Raw genomic sequence first — 16750 nt, forward strand, 5'->3', positions numbered from 1 at the left:
ACTCTCCCCCCCCCCCCCTCTCTCTCTCTCTCTCTCTTTCTGTCTCTCTCCCTCCCTCTCTCCGTCCTTCCCTCCCAGGCGGAGCCACTGATCATTGACCTGCATGACCTCTTCACGCTCATCTATGACATCAAGCAGCGAGAGGAGATGGAGAAGAAGTTCCAGAAGGACAAGCAGTGTGAGCAGGCCGTCTACCAGGTAAACAACAACAACACAACTGTTACCATGGCAGTTATGCATCACAATAACATGTTGGCCATTTGAGTGTACCCATGAGTGTAGTCTACCAGGGAAATTGCTGTGGACAATACTGTCCAGGCTTTGTCTGTTCTAGTGATTCTAATTCTATGACCAGAGAACACTTCCTGTTCTTTCACTGTTCAATAGAGCTCTTTTCAACCTTCAACCACTCCACTGTGAGATCACACTGCATATACTATAAATGAGGATTGTTCATTGAAACAATTGAATGTGAACGCTTTCAGCTTAGGCTGTGTATGCAGACTGCAATACAAATTATTTTAGTGTTTTGAAGGACTTTTGCTATACTATACAGATGTTTTATGCTGAAACATGACTCCATGCATCAGAAGAGTCCCATCAATGTAAAAGGCCTAATGTAATGTATAGCTGTGTCCACAAGGGAAGGAATGATTATGTGGGAAATGTTACTGGACTGTACAGTCATTTAGACAAACGTGTATATTCCCCCTTAGACCCAGCAATTCCTTTTTGTCCTCTCTAATGGACATTAGTTTTTGGTCTGTATTTCTAAGGGCATACATGCCACTGTGTGAGGTCCTGTTGTTCCTTTGAGAGGACATTCTTAGCGTTTCAATGACATCACATGTGTGTGTGTGTCACCTTGATATTTCTTTCTGGTTCTTCAAAATGAACAATTACACAATTAGTTTGATATTCAGATTGTTTCTAATAGGTAAATATCTCAGGAATAGTTTTCAAAGCAGTGTAATATATTTATTTTACATTAAATAAGAGCTAAATAAGAGCTTGTTAATAAATGTTCTCTGTAGTCGACATCAAGATGCTCTAACTATGTTTTTTACCTACTGTCCCAATTTACTGTAATGTTAAATGTATCATATTTACTATCAACCGAGTCCTAATGGACACTACACTGCACATACAATAATAAATGAATACAAATATTTTTTCACTTTTGTTTCTTTCTAACACGTTTTTTTTCCCCCAAAACAAAAAAAGAATAATTCCAAAACCTTTTTTTTGCTGGGTCTCAGGAGGGTCAAAATAGATGAAGAGGCGCTCTCTTCTGAGTTCCTAATAAGATAGGCCTCTTTTCCCCCAAGCCAATGGCTAATTGCTCACACCTGATGTCCTAGCATGCTCTTGCTCTGTTCTTCTATCTGTTATTCTATCTCTTGTTTTATCTGTTATTCTGTCTGTTATTCTGTCTGTTATTCTGTCTGTTATTCTATCTGTTATTCTATTTGTCTCTCTATGTTCTTGCTCTGTTCTTCTCTCTGTCCGTCTTCTACTTGTTATGTAAAACGTTCCTTCTCTTCAACCATCACACAGACCATTCTGGAGGACGAGGTGGATGATCCAGTTTACCAGGTAAGTCGCCACAAAACATCAACACAGCCAATCCGAACTAGCGATGGAACCTCATGTGACCTTTACTCTCTAGCTTCTACTGACACCATTGTTTTCAGGTGATTCATTCTATAGAATTAAAAAACAATTAATCCTTAATGTAAATATCTGATCTGCTTGAATGAATGATTCATGATATCCAAACCATCTCAGTAATACGCAGTAGACCAACCATCATAGTAGACGGTTTGTTCAACCATTTGACTCTTCCATTGCCAGTGCAGTGTTGTAAAACCATATATTTTCAGTTGATCTGTGTATATGTTCTGATTTTCTTCTAAAGACCTATCTGACCCTGACTGGTTGTTCTCCCCTCTTGCTTTTGGCTGAACCTGGAACCTGATACTCTACTCTGTTGCTCACACTGAATACAGACAACACTAACCCTTACTCTGAATACTTATGTTCAGTGGTTATGCCCCAACCCCTTCAAAACATTTATAATGTTTGCCCCTTTAGCTTTTACTACAACTGTATGCCCCCAAAAAACATTTAATTTGCAATTCTGTGGTAGCATTGCCTGTTTTTTTTTTTGTTTGTTTTGAATACAAGAGTCCAATGACTATTGGGCAGAATCCTAACTTGAGATCTGGGCGTGTAACAAATTCAGACTTTCGTGTAAATCAACTAAGTTACAAGCGTGGATCTCAAATCAGGATTAGGCCCTCTGTGTCTACGTGGTAGTGGAGATGGAGAGCAGTGTTCTGCTGAAGTTTGTGAAGGGAGAGCAGAACTCTTAGACCTCTACAGTACCTGTTACCACTGCCTGACCAATTACTGTACTCTCTCCTCTTCCTTCTTCACTCTATATTCTCTCTCTCTCTCTCTCTCTCTCTCTCTCTCTCTCTCTCTCTCTCTCTCTCTCTCTCTCTCACTCTCTCTCTCTCTCTCTCTCTCTTTCTTTCTTTCTTTCTTTCCCTGTTTCTCTCTCTCTCAATGTTTTTCTCTCTCTTTGTCCCTCAATCTTTCTCTCAATCTCTTTCTTTCATTCATTTTTTCTCTCTCTCTCTCTCTCTCTCTCTCTCTCTCTCTCTGTCTCTCTCTCTCTCGCTCTCTCGCTCTCTCTCTCCATCTATCCCGTCATCCTCCATCCCTATTGGCCCAACCTACTTCCTTTGTTGTAGTACATTGTGTTTGAGGCTGGACATGAGCCCCTCCATGGCCACCAATCAGAGGAGAGCGTTTACCAGGTACAATACCAAGCCCCACCTCTTCCTTACCTTTTGTAGAGTAGTCAACCCAGAGCATTGTGTTACAATAGAATATGTATGTTTGTTAGAGAGCAGAGCAGAGCAGTACACTCTAGATATTGATTTTTTAAAATACTATACTCACATCATTCCTAATGTAAATTATGAATAACATCTCAAATCTACAGTTCAGTGAAGTGCAGTCAAGGCCAGTTATTTTGACAGACCAATTCATCCAGGCTTCTCTAGAGTCTATGTGGGCTCCCTGCAGACATCCAGAGGTTTGACCTTCCCGTTCAGTTCAAGGGACCAAGAGCAGCCTCTAGGAACCTAGAATGTGATTTAATCTGCCGCCCCTCCTCCCTCCTCCTCCCTCCCCCCTCCTCTCCTCTCCTCCCTCTACCACCTCCCTTCTCCTCCCTTTACCTCACCCCTCCTCCCTTCACCTCCCCCTCCTTCCTCCCTCCTCCTCCTCCCCTCTACCTCCCGCCCCCCTCTTCCCTCCTCCTCTCTTCTCCTCTCCCTCCTTCCTCCCACCTCCTCCCTCCTCCTCCAACTCCTCCTCCTCCCTCTATCTCCCTCCCCTCCTCCTCACCTCCCTCCTCCCTCCACCTCCCCCTCCTTCCTCCCTCCTCCTTAAACTCCTCCTCCTCCCTCCACCTCCCCCTCCTTCCTCTCTCCTTCTTAAACTCCTCCTCCTCCCTCTGTCTCCCTTCTGCTCCTCCCTCTCCTCCTCCCTCCTTTCTCCCCCCTACTCCCTCATCCTTCCTCCTCTCCTCTCCTCCCTCCTCCCTCCTCCCTCCTCCTCTCCCTCGCCTCTCTGAAGATGTAAGATGCATAGAGATTAATCACTTGCTATACCATTTGATCTCCAAATGAAACAAGATCAATAGAGAAGAAGAAATTGCAGCCCAACGCCAAGTTAGACAGCCGAAAGAGAGAAAGGAAGGCCATATTGTTCAATACGGTTAATAGATGAATGTGAGGAAAATATACAAAAGAGAGGAGAGGAGAGGGCAGGACACAATCCTGTGTCGTCAGTTTCCATAGATTTAAACCTCTTGTTGAACATTGTACAAATGGAGAAAAACAATTGTGTGATCTTAATGTCCAAACAAAGAAGTAGCATGCACAATCTTACAGCATTGCTTACAATCAATATTGATTTAAGTAGAATTGATTCGAGAGCGGTACAACTGTCAAATTTTATTTGCATAACATTGCTTTTAAACCAGACCACAATATCACCATTTGTAGTCTAGAGACCCATTCTGAAATGATGACAGAGCAGTAGCTTTGAGACACTGCAGTAGAAAAGATTCATTTTGTAATAAATAAGCTAAAATGGTGTTGCTCACTGTATTGTTTTATTTTGACCGGACCTCCAACGCAGGTCCCTACCGCTACCAGTCAGCAGAAGGGAGAAGGGATCTATGACGTCCCAAAACGCCATTTTATGACTGTAGGTGTTTTGTTTTTGTTTTTTGTTTTGTCCACTCCCCCCACTGGCAAACCTCTCTGTCTCTCTCAATGGAAAACCTCCCCTCTTCTTTAGTTTCCATTTATGAACCACTGTCTGTGTGACCACTGTTATACACAGTACACACCATCAAACTGGTTTAGACTGGTTATCATCACTGTGCGTCTAGGTCATGGTTGCCTGCCTGTGCACTAACTATCTGATATTGATTTTCCTGGCCAAGGAATTATATACAGAAATATAATCTATTGCTTTGGAATGATCAACCATGGGGTCTTAGACACTTCTAGAGTTATGATGATACAATGATATTCATGATTTATGCATAACCTGCCCCAACAGATTCATTATGTGTCCATCAAGCTTGGATGTTGCACCAGCTAGAGATGGAGTCTTTGCTTCAAATCCTCCACACAATTTAAAATATGACTAGGAGGACTATTTGACATTGAAGAAGCGTAATGTCTTAAAGACTAAATGTTTTTTGTCATTTCCAGTCTTAGTTGAATAGTGGGTTGTTCCATCTTCCTGGGAGGTGAATATGAGAGGTTTGCTGGTGGAGTTGCTGTTTGTTTGGTGGAGCTGCATGCAGACAGGCAGAGTGGTCTCCTAGGTTACCACCCCACTCATAAAAACACTGTACCTGTATGCAGAGCAAATATATATATATATTTTTTACAGCAGATTAATTTCTGACCACAAAAAATAGACAGGTCATGGATTCACTTTTTGTTTTTTTTCCATCCTGTTAGTTTTTATGAGCTTTCACAATGTCAGATGCAATAGTTAGTCGTTCTTCTCCAAACCATCATCCAAACATTTATTTAAAGCTGGAATCCTTAATGGGGAAACTTCCACGTCCGTTTGTGATTTTACAACAACAAAGGAGTTACTGTAAACAACAAACAGTTTTTTCCCCTCTGACATCATTGCACATCTGATAGAACAGCACAGTATGTACCAAAACATTGTTGTACCATGCTGCTCAAAGCTCCTCAGCTGGGCAACAAAAACAATAACAACGGTGGTGGAGCAGCCAGTGGCGCTGTTTCCCTATACTGCAGGATTCCATCTTTAAGCCTATTGGTCAAGACATTTACATGGAAACAGAAAAACACTTCTGAAACAAACCCTAGAAGAGAGTGTGCTTTCTTTTTCCCTTTGCTTTCTTTCTGTGCTGATAGTTCAGCAGCATATCAACTAGATATGGTAGCTACACTGTCACCACGCTATCTCTCCCCAACACACATCATGCTAGCTGGTGTTGTATGAATAGCTGCCGACGCTGCCTCCATATCTCTAAGAGTTACTGCTTGTCTGTTCATTCAGTTGGAGCTTTACTGAGAGCCTAGATCCCCCGGCCCTAGCCTGACATGTTCAAGTTCAAGTTTGTTTGTCGTATGTGCACGATACACAAATGAACTTGACCTTGAACGTGTGTGTCACTCTGCCTGCCTGCCAGTCTGCCTGAGGGGAACTATAACCACACTACCTTACAGACACCTGCCTCAGCCCCCTTAAGGTTAAATAAGACTGTCAGACCAGTAAATCATGTATAACAACAATATGGTACAATGTATGTACTGTATATGATTGGATTCCTCCACACAATTCAAAGAGGACAAAGACAATGTTATGTTACCCCCCCCCACACACACACACACTGATTGCTGTTTTCCCCTCATTTTCTCTCTTCTTTGGGTGTGTGTGTCTTTATTTCTTGCATGCAAATCCTGTGTGTGTTGCCGTGGTGATACATTGTCTGCTTGTGCATGGCGCCTGCAGTCTATGACATACTGTACATGTCATGTGACTTACCCATTTCATAGTCTGGTTGTAGAACCTATGTCCTTCCTCCCTACCTCCTCTGTATTGTGATTGTACTGTTAGAGCGCTGAATGTAAATGGCCAGGGGGGTGAGACGTAGTAGTCGGAACGGTCACGTCTGCAATATGGGTCAGGTGGTTATATTGTCTCGGTGGGGGAAATGGTGGGCTCAAAAAACACATGTATAAAGCCTGAATCCTAATGATATAATATTATCTTGTGTTTGAGAGGAATCACAATGGTAATGCATTGTGGGACTTCAGGGGCTGATTTGATTGGCAGAGATGGACATAGGAATATCTAATCAGCGTTCGTTAGATTGGACTGAATAACCCTTTTACCCAGCCAATTACAGAGCACCATGAGAGATTAGTTTAAGATCCATTTTCTGATAATGAAATGAGAGGAAAGAAGAGCTAGATGTTTCTAACCAGCTACAGTACAATTCTCTTTGTGAATAGAACCCACGTCTCCCCCACCTACCCATCACACACACACACACACACACACACACACACAGGAGCACAGGAGCACAGGAACACACACACACACGCAGGAACCTAGGAACACATACACACACACAAACACACATAGCCACCCTACCCTGTTATAGATTAGTAGAATGTGTTATTATGACAAAGCAGATCTGGCTTTTGTTTTGTTGTGAAATGTCACTGTTCTCTTTCTCTGTCCCTGTTCCTTCATCCCTGCACAGAACATCAACCATTTTGATATTTTCGGAGACATGTCCACTCCACCCTCGGTGAGTAACTGACCTTCCCATTCAAAATAATGTTGCATTAAGAATGATTTGTTGTGATTAGACTAATACAAATGCTGTTCACTACAGGATGGCTCAAGTAAATAGATTGCAGGACCTCTATTCAAAGTAAATAGATTGCAGGACCTCTATTCAAAGTAAATAGATTGCAGGACCTCTATTCAAAGTAAATAGATTGCAGGACCTCTATTCAAAGTAAATAGATTGCAGGACCTCTATTCAAAGAAATAGTAATAATGATCCCAGTGAAATAATAGGTGCCTGGTTTAGACGTGTGTGTGGATGATTTGCCTTCAGATGCCCCCGTCCCCGGCCAACACTTTGGACCCCAGCAGGAGCCACCGCCAACCCCAGCACCAGCACCAGCAACCCCCAGAGGTGTTCACCGGTCCCTTCAGCCCCACCTCTGTCCCCTCAGGGTACATGACCATGGGGCCAGTCCAGGCAGCCCAGTGGGCACAGCAGGGACCCTTCGCTGGCCAGACCCAGACCCTGGCCTTCGGGGTGCAGGGGCCCCTCCAGGTGACCCAGGTCCTCCCGGGGGGCCAGCCCGTCATCTGGAGCCAGGCCAACATCTTCCCCACCACCCAGCAGCAGTGGGCCGCCATGGCTGCCTACATGCCGGCCCAAGCCGTGGGCATGGGGGGTCACCACCTCCCCATGATGGTGCCCATCACCACTGTGTGCCCCGGCCCCCAGGGCCCACATTGCGACCTCTCCTCCACCCCCTCCTCGGCCATCACCAGCCCCCAGCACCATGCGATGGACCCTGCCCTGCTCCAGCAGCTCCAGCAGCAGCACAGCCTCGGTGGGGACTCTGACGCAGGAGAAGGCCCCTCTTCGCTGGGCCTTGTCATGGTGGGCAGCAGGTGTGGAACACCCGGGCCGATGAGTCCCACTTCAATGGGTCTGGGTGCTGTGGGCAGGTGTGAGACGCCAGTTAGCCTTGTCATGATGGCGAGGTGTGAGACGCACGGCCCTGTTCCAGTGAATGTGCCTCCTGACACCCTGGTCTGTAGCCAGCTGTGCCTGGGGTCACCGCCGGCTGTGATGTCACCATCGGACTCGACCCAAGAAGAGGAAGGCAGCTATAGTGACCTTGACCTCTCTCGGATGACCTTGAGTCCAGGCACGTCAACCTCACCCTCCACTGACTCAGGTAAGCTCTCCCTACTGCCAGTCTCTGCTACATTCATACAAGACTAGATAGATAGTTACAGCACAAATAAGTTACCCAACACGAACCTTAACCTAACCCTACCCACATGGATACCTTTCAATGCTGTAAGTGAAAAAGGTACACCCAACAACCAACACTCCTATACCTCTCTCTCTCTCTCTCTCTCTCTCTCTCTCTCTGTAGCATCCACCCCAGCCCCCCAGCCTGGCTCGTCCTCAGACTCCGCCCCGACCCAGACCAGTGACCCCCCCACAGACCACTCTCCCATCGAAAGAGAGGCCACACCCCGCAGCACCAGGGAGGATGACTCGGTGAGTCTCGGATAAGCTGTTCATGATGATGTAATGAGCTATCAAATAGTTGGTGGATAGTTGTTTTAATGGTTGAAGTTATTGGTTGAAGATACTGCATGAACTTGTATCTGTGGATTATACAACTCTGTGTGATATTAACCATGCTCTCTCTCTCTCTCTCTCTCTCTCTCTCTCTCTCTCTCTCTCTCTCTCTCTCTCTCTCTCTCTCTCTCTCTCTCTCTCTCTCTCTCTCTCTCGCTCTCTCTCTCTCACACTTTCTCTTTTTGCTGTATCTGTCCATCCAGGGCTCATGCGCCAGGGCTCTGTCTCCCTGTCTAGCCGGTGATGCTCCAGCTGATTCTCCCCAGGCCCAGATCTGTCCACAGGAAGACAGTTAGAGAACACTGGGCTCTGGGTGGGTCTCCTCTCCTCTCCTCTCCTCTCCTCTCCTCTCCTCTCCTCTCCTCTCCTCTCCTCTCCTCTCCTCTCCTCTCCTCTCCTCTCCTCTCCTCTCCTCTCCTCTCCTCTCCTCTCCTCCTCTCTCCACCCCTCTCCCTCTCTCTCCACCCCTCTCCCTCTCTCTCCACCCCTCACCTGTTCTATTGTCCAACCTTTTGTATCCCCTTAAGGCTGCTTAAAACATCTCTGTTTTATTGATTGGTCTAAAAACCCTTTACCACTCAGTTCTTGTTCTCTGTGTCAGTCTGGTGTCTTTCCAGAGGCACAGATCTCTTCTTTGTCTTTAAGTCTCTCTCTGTGTCTTTGCAGCTGAATGGTTTTCAGCCAATTATGGAACATACATGGTTTTGTTTAAGACTTAGTTTATTATGGCTCTGTAATACGTTGTAAAATGGAACATTGCTGCATTGATTCTGTACGAGGACGTAAGGAACAATACTGCCACCTGCTGTTCATAGGCTCATAACTGCACATACACTGCTCAAAAAAATAAAGGGAACACTAAACTAACACATCCTAGATCAGAATGAATTAAATAATCTTATTAAATACTTTTTTCTTTACATAGTTGAATGTGCTGACAACAAAATCACACAAAAATTATCAATGGAAATCAAATGTATCAACCCATGGAGGTCTGGATTTGGAGTCACCCTCAAAATTAAAGTGGAAAACCACACTACAGGCTGATCCAACTTTGATGTAATGTCCTTAAAACAAGTCAAAATGAGGCTCAGTAGTGTGTGTGGCCTCCACGTGCCTGTATGACCTCCCTACAACACCTGGGCATGCTCCTGATGAGGTGGCGGATGGTCTCCTGAGGGATCTCCTCCCAGACCTGGACTAAAGCATCCGCCAACTCCTGGACAGTCTGTGGTGCAACGTGGCGTTAGTGGATGGAGCGAGACATGATGTCCCAGATGTGCTCAATTGGATTCAGGTCTGGGGAACTGGCGGGCCAGTCCATAGCATCAATGCCTTCCTCTTGCAGGAACTGCTGACACACTCCAGCCACATGAGGTCTAGCATTGTCTTGCATTAGGAGGAACCCAGGGCCAACCGCACCAGCATATGGTCTCACAAGGGGTCTGAGGATCTCATCTCGGTACCTAATGGCAGTCAGGCTACCTCTGGCGAGCACATGGAGGGCTGTGCGCCACCCCAAAGAAATGCCACCCCACACCATGACTGATCCACCGCCAAACCGGTCATGCTGGAGGATGTTGCAGGCAGCAGAACGTTCTCCACGGCGTCTCCAGACTCTGTCACGTCTGTCACATGTGCTCAGTGTGAACCTGCTTTCATCTGTGAAGAGCACAGGGCGCCAGTGGCGAATTTGCCAATCTTGGTGTTCTCTGGCAAATGCCAAACGTCCTGCACGGTGTTGGGCTGTAAGCACAACCCCCACCTGTGGACGTCGGGCCCTCATACCACCCTCATGGAGTCTGTTTCTGACCGTTTGAGCAGACACATGGACATTTGTGGCCTGCTGGAGGTCATTTTGCAGGGCTCTGGCAGTGCTCCTCCTGCTCCTCCTTGCACAAAGGCGGAGGTAGCAGTCCTGCTGCTGGGTTGTTGCCCTCCTACGGCCTCCTCCATGTCTCCTGATGTACTGGCCTGTCTCCTGGTTGCGCCTTCATGCTCTGGACACTACGCTGACAGACACAGCAAACCTTCTTGCCACAGCTCGCATTGATGTGCCATCCTGGATGAGCTGCACTACCTGAGCCACTTGTGTGGGTTGTAGACTCCGTCTCATGCTACCACTAGAGTGAAAGCACCGCCAGCATTCAAAAGTGACCAAAACATCAGCCAGGAAGCATAGGAACTGAGAAGTGGTCTGTGGTCACCACCTGCAAAACCAGTCCTTTATTGGGGGTGTCTTGCTAATTGCCTATAATTTCCACCTGTTGTCTATTCCATTTGCACAACAGCATGTGAAATTTATTGTCAATCAGTGTTGCTTCCTAAGTGGACAGTTTGATTTCACAGAAGTGTGATTGACTTGGAGTTACATTGTGTTGTTTAAGTGTACCCTTTATTTTTTTGAGAAGTGTATTTCACACAAGTATATCTGAAATTCAGTGTGTGTGTGTGTGTGTGTGTGTGTGCGTGTGAGTGTGTGTACCTTCCTTGTATGTGTTTTAATGCTGCTCCCTCCCTTTCCAGGAGAAGGAACCTCTCTAGGCCCAAAGATGTGACCGACCGGAGCATAGAAGAGGATGAGAGGAGAGGAGAGGAGGACAGCATACTGAGAGATGAAGGAGAGGAGACTCTGGACTCCTATGTCCCTCCTAATAACTTGATTACACTGATCACTGTTCTGTTCTGGGGAATACTGATATTGGCAGCCTAAAGCAGCAATACAATAGGATTGGCTTCTCTCCTGAGCCGGACAGCACAACACACTCATCACATGCTGTCTTTTTTTTCCCCTCAGCCAATCGGAAGCCCTTTCTCCCATGAAGTGACCTATGATCTTTGACCAAACTGTAGCAGCGGGTCATTGCCATGACAACTTCCTGCCACAGGTCAGTGGGCGGAGACACCTTATCTATCATGTGACCTGGGAGGACCAATCGAACTGCATGGTCAGGATGAGGATTCTAATGGGTTCTAAGGATTCAAATAATTATTTTGTGATTTTGAGGAGGAATGGTGTCCTATGGGGTTATACCCTTCGTTTGGAGAACTGCCACCCGCCTGAGAGGACTCACTGTGCAAAACAGATGGATTTGCAAAAACTTTTTCAAACAGCTGACTTGTTCTATTTGCATGAACAGACTATGTATTGTGGCTCCAGCAAAACACAGCAGAGACTGCGAGACAACTGTTCTCCATAGCTTCATAGCTTCCTTTTCAATAATGCTAAAATATAAAAATAAAAACATTATTTTGTAAGCTGCGACTTCAGAGTTGACGCTTCTGAGCGTTTTAAGGATAACGAAAACATTCCTGTTTGCCAAACGTCTATTTTGTAAATAAGATTTCCTCAAGGCCCCTTACATCTGAACCTCTGTGCCAAAAGATAGGTCTGTCGTCTGCCTCTCTGATGCAACCTACAGTGGGGGAAAAAAGTATTTAGTCAGCCACCAATTGTGCAAGTTCTCCCACTTAAAAAGATGAGAGAGGCTTGTAATTTTCATCATAGGTACACGTCAACTATGACAGACAAAATGAGGGAAAAAATTTAAGAAAATCACATTGTAGGATTTTTTATGAATTTATTTGCAAATTATGGTGGAAAATAAGTATTTGGTCACCTACAAACAAGCAAGATTTCTGGCTCTCACAGACCTGTAACTTCTTCTTTAAGAGGCTCCTCTGTCCTCCACTCGTTACCTGTATTAATGGCACCTGTTTGAACTTGTTATCAGTATAAAAGACACCTGTCCACAACCTCAAACAGTCACACTCCAAACTCCACTATGGCCAAGACCAAAGAGCTGTCAAAGGACACCAGAAACAAAATTGTAGACCTGCACCAGGCTGGGAAGACTGAATTTGCAATAGGTAAGCAGATTGGTTTGAAGAAATCAACTGTGGGAGCAATTATTAGGAAATGGAAGACATACAAGACCACTGATAATCTCCCTCGATCTGGGGCTCCACGCAAGATCTCACCCCGTGGGGTCAAAATGATCACAAGAACGGTGAGCAAAAATCCCAGAACCACACGGGGGGACCTAGTGAATGACCTGCAGAGAGCTGGGACCAAAGTAACAAAGCCTACCATCAGTAACACATTACGCCGCCAGGGACTCAAATCCTGCAGTGCCAGACGTGTCCCCCTGCTTAAGCCAGTACATGTCCAGGCCCGTCTGAAGTTTGCTAGAGTGCATTTGGATGATCCAGAAGAGGATTGGGAGAATGTCATATGGTCAGATGAAACCAAAATAGAAATTTTTGGTAAAAACTCAACTCGTCGTGTTTGGAGGACAAAGAATGCTGAGTTGCATCCAAAGAACACCATACCTACTGTGAAGCATGGGGGTGGAAACATCATGCTTTGGGGCTGTTTTTCTGCAAAGGGACCAGGACGACTGATCCGTGTAAAGGAAAGAATGAATGGGGCCATGTATCGTGAGATTTTGAGTGAAAACCTCCTTCCATCAGCAAGGGCATTGAAGATGAAACGTGGCTGGGTCTTTCAGCATGATAATGATCCCAAACACACCGCCCGGACAACAAAGGAGTGGCTTCGTAAGAAGCATTTCAAGGTCCTGGTGTGGCCTAGCCAGTCTCCAGATCTCAACCCCATAGAAAATCTTTGGAGGGAGTTGAAAGTCCGTGTTGCCCAGCGACAGCCCCAAAACATCACTGCTCTAGAGGAGATCTGCATGGAGGAATGGGCCAAAATACCAGCAACAGTGTGTGAAAACCTTGTGAAGACTTACAGAAAACGTTTGACCTGTGTCATTGCCAACAAAGGGTATATAACAAAGTATTGAGAAACTTTTGTTATTGACCAAATACTTATTTTCCACCATAAGTTGCAAATAAATTCATAAAAAATCCTACAATGTGATTTTCTGGAGAAAAAAAATCTCATTTTGTCTGTCATAGTTGACATGTACCTATGATGAAAATTACAGGCCTCTCTCATCTTTTTAGTTGGGAGAACTTGCACAATTGGTGGCTGACTAAATCCTTTTTTCCCCACTGTACCTGTGGCTCTCTCAACATTAAAGCAATGCCCTACCAGCACCTCTGTCTGTATCGTCTGGATGTTTGCTTGGCATTCTTGCCAATTTATTAGATTTTTTTACTTTCTGTTTCTCTGTTGGGTTTGGTCGGTCTGTGACATATGAACTGTGAATCTGTGTTACATAGCCATTGAATCAAAGCAACGATGATGATGCCTGCTACCTACGTATGACGTAACTCACTCTTTTGAAAATAAAATGGTGCTCCTCACACACAAAAGAAAAGATCCACAGGCCAATAAAGTCCCTGTCACTTTTACCTGGGGGGGGGGGGGGCATAACCTTGCTTTTAGCTGTTTTAGACTCCCAAACAGGTGTACTACCCATCCTTCAGTATTTGCTTCAAACTCTATGTTGACCTACTCTACTGCTACCAGACCTGGGTTCAAATACTATTTAAACCTTCCAAATAGTTTTGAGCATTTGCTTTAGCCTGCCTCGAGTGCCATGTTGGAGTGGTTTGCACTTTTGGGACTTTTCTATTGGTTCCATAGCAACAGGCAAGCGCAATCACCGCTAAAGTATTTGAAATGATTTGAAATAATATTTGAACCCAGGTCTGCTACACATATCTGGGTGGTTTCTAGGAACCAAACCAATGAGCTAGTTGTGATGGCCCAGCCAGCAGTAGACTCCAGAGTACCATTACTATGCCTTATTATTGTTGGTTGTATTGCGTTGTCCCGTCACTGTTATAGCGTCCTGTCATTGTATTACAGTAACACGGTTCATTCATGCAACTAAAGGTTTGGGACATATTGTAGGTCTGTCTGCTCCACGGAGTTACAAATGGCAAAACGTGGTGACTTTATAAGATTATGAACGAATAGAGATATTATTGCTATTTACTTCTAGACTATGATGATAATAACTGTAACCCTGCTCGTATATGAAAATGCGAAATGAAATGGTCCAACGATATTTTGTAAATTTTATTTATGAATTCCAATGGTCGTGAACAGAGAAAAGGACTTTTGTACGTATATTTATTCCCATTCACTGTACTACTAATCCCCACTGTCCAGTCACAAATAAAATATAATGTGATTCCCACTTTGGTCCTGAATCTTTGATTATGCTGCCAGTCAGACAGTTTTTAGGACTATAAACTGAATATCACTCAAGCCTTGCTTGTTTACACCTTGCACTAACATGTACATTTTGTGATCTGATCAATATGTATGCAGATTATTTGACAGATATTCTTTCAAATATACAGTATGAATGTATTTATTTGAAGACAACTACTGATGTCATAAGTCAATGACCTACCTGTCAATGATTTTAGAGGCCGGTATTATGATGATTTAAATGGTTTGACCATCCAGATCTGTTTACACTTGATTGATATCCAGACACAATGCGTGCCTAGTCCCATTTATAACTGGTGATAACATGTGCCCTTTGTCCTGATCTTGTACACATTCTGATTGTGCCCACATTTTTTGACTGGTGTAGATGATTAAAAGACACATTGTGATCTGATTGTGATCAGATCTTCCTGACCACCTCCGGAGGTAGTCAGGGACCCATTGTATCTGGATATCAAATCAAGTGTAAACAGATCTGGAAGGTCAAACCATTCCGCTTCACAGGTTGGAATTTATTGGGATGACTCATGTACTAGAGGCAGCTCTTCAGAGTGGTCACTAGCTGGCACAGCCACAAAGTCATAAAATCTGATTTTAAACCTTAACCCTAACCTTAAACACACTGCTAACCCAAATGCCTAACCCTAACCTTAAATTTAGACCAAAAAGCTAATTTGTGTTTTCATTCATTTTGACGATAGCCAAATTTGACTTTGCAGCTGGCCAATCTAGCAGAAATCGATCAGTTCTGCCTCCAGTGCAAGATGAATGACAATAAATGTAATCTTGCTTCTCTTTCACTATTGTTTCACTATTAGATAATTATGCTGTGTTCATAACCAAGTGGGAAGGTTGTATTTACCACATACGACTGGGAGAAATCCACTTTAACGGCCCTCCAACTGATAATTACTAGTGGGAAACTCGTCTGTCATCCTGAGGTCCCACTTCTCCCACATGCTGACCTCTGACGTCACCTACTAAGGAAACATCGATAACAGCATTTTAGGCAGTTAAATGCAACAACAAAACATTATTTATAAAAAGCAATCTATTAATATGTTTTTTTCAAGCATGATAGCAGTATTTTCGGTTACCCACTTGATTACAAACGTAGCATTATTCAGTTTGGATTCCAGGCAGGACATTTGTATTTTGTTCCAACACAATGGTTCCAACAGAGGGTGATGTGTACCTGTTATTACCAGTGTTGTGTTCATTAGGGAAAAACCAGGGATATGTTCAATGTGACAAACAAGGGTTGTGTTCATTATGGCAAAAGCATTAAGGAACATTTGGGATTGGAATTTCAGTTTACTCCCCGAATTGATTGAAATGGAATTGGCACCAACTCTGAAGGTCCTAAAAGACAACTAAACAGACAGTGTGTGTTGAATAACTGGTCCATGAATGGGCGCAGGGAAACTCTGTTACGGGAAGCTAGACATTGAGAAACACTAAGTACACAAGTCATGTTTGTTGGAGTGTTTGTTTGGTGATTTCCCGGACCACAAAACCAAACGACTGACCCAGGGTCAGAGCCTAACGTTGAGTCTGTGTCCCTGATAATATTAATCAGTGTGTTTACACACAGACAGAAAGACCTACTGAACATTAACACACACGCACGCACGCACACACACACACACACACACACACACACACACACACACACACACACACACACACACACACACACACACAGATCATCCGGTTGGTGTCAGTCCTGATCCACCACCACTACCTTCCTCTCTTGATCCATGTTGAAGCCTACAGTCAGCCCATGCTACTGCCTCCTCTGTGCTACACTGTGCTGGATCCTAATCTGGTAAAACCTTTATTAAGTCTCTGTGTGTGGAAGATAGAGATACAAGGGCAATGGCTGTCCTCTACAAGCATCAAGACTCTATACAGTTGACAGACAATGTATGATTTAGTGTGAGGTTAATTTGCAGTACACTTACTCCCGATCGTCAATGTTTTAGACTGAAGCTTTCACTGGGTACAACGAGAGGGAACAATATTCTGGATTTAAACTGTGGGCTGTTGAAATCAATGAAACGGTCGATAGAGAATAAAAAATGGTGTGTGTGCGTGCGTGTGTGTGT

At 44.5% G+C, this 16750-nt stretch overlaps 1 protein-coding gene across 1 annotated transcript in view; it reads left to right on the forward strand.

Moving 5' to 3' along the window:
* Nucleotides 1-16750, forward strand: part of LOC121534493 (disabled homolog 1) — a 77128-nt gene that overhangs the window by 58012 nt on the left and 2366 nt on the right. Inside the window, exons 6-14 of the mRNA XM_045206053.1 lie at nucleotides 79-198; nucleotides 1558-1596; nucleotides 2760-2825; nucleotides 4219-4287; nucleotides 6848-6895; nucleotides 7211-8072; nucleotides 8277-8404; nucleotides 8692-8779; nucleotides 9155-9161. Coding sequence (XP_045061988.1) covers nucleotides 79-198; nucleotides 1558-1596; nucleotides 2760-2825; nucleotides 4219-4287; nucleotides 6848-6895; nucleotides 7211-8072; nucleotides 8277-8404; nucleotides 8692-8779; nucleotides 9155-9161 — 1427 coding nt within the window. The remainder of the gene's footprint in view (nucleotides 1-78; nucleotides 199-1557; nucleotides 1597-2759; nucleotides 2826-4218; nucleotides 4288-6847; nucleotides 6896-7210; nucleotides 8073-8276; nucleotides 8405-8691; nucleotides 8780-9154; nucleotides 9162-16750) is intronic.

The sequence above is a fragment of the Coregonus clupeaformis genome, chromosome 21 (assembly GCF_020615455.1).
Source record: "Coregonus clupeaformis isolate EN_2021a chromosome 21, ASM2061545v1, whole genome shotgun sequence".
Lineage (NCBI taxonomy): Eukaryota > Metazoa > Chordata > Actinopteri > Salmoniformes > Salmonidae > Coregonus > Coregonus clupeaformis.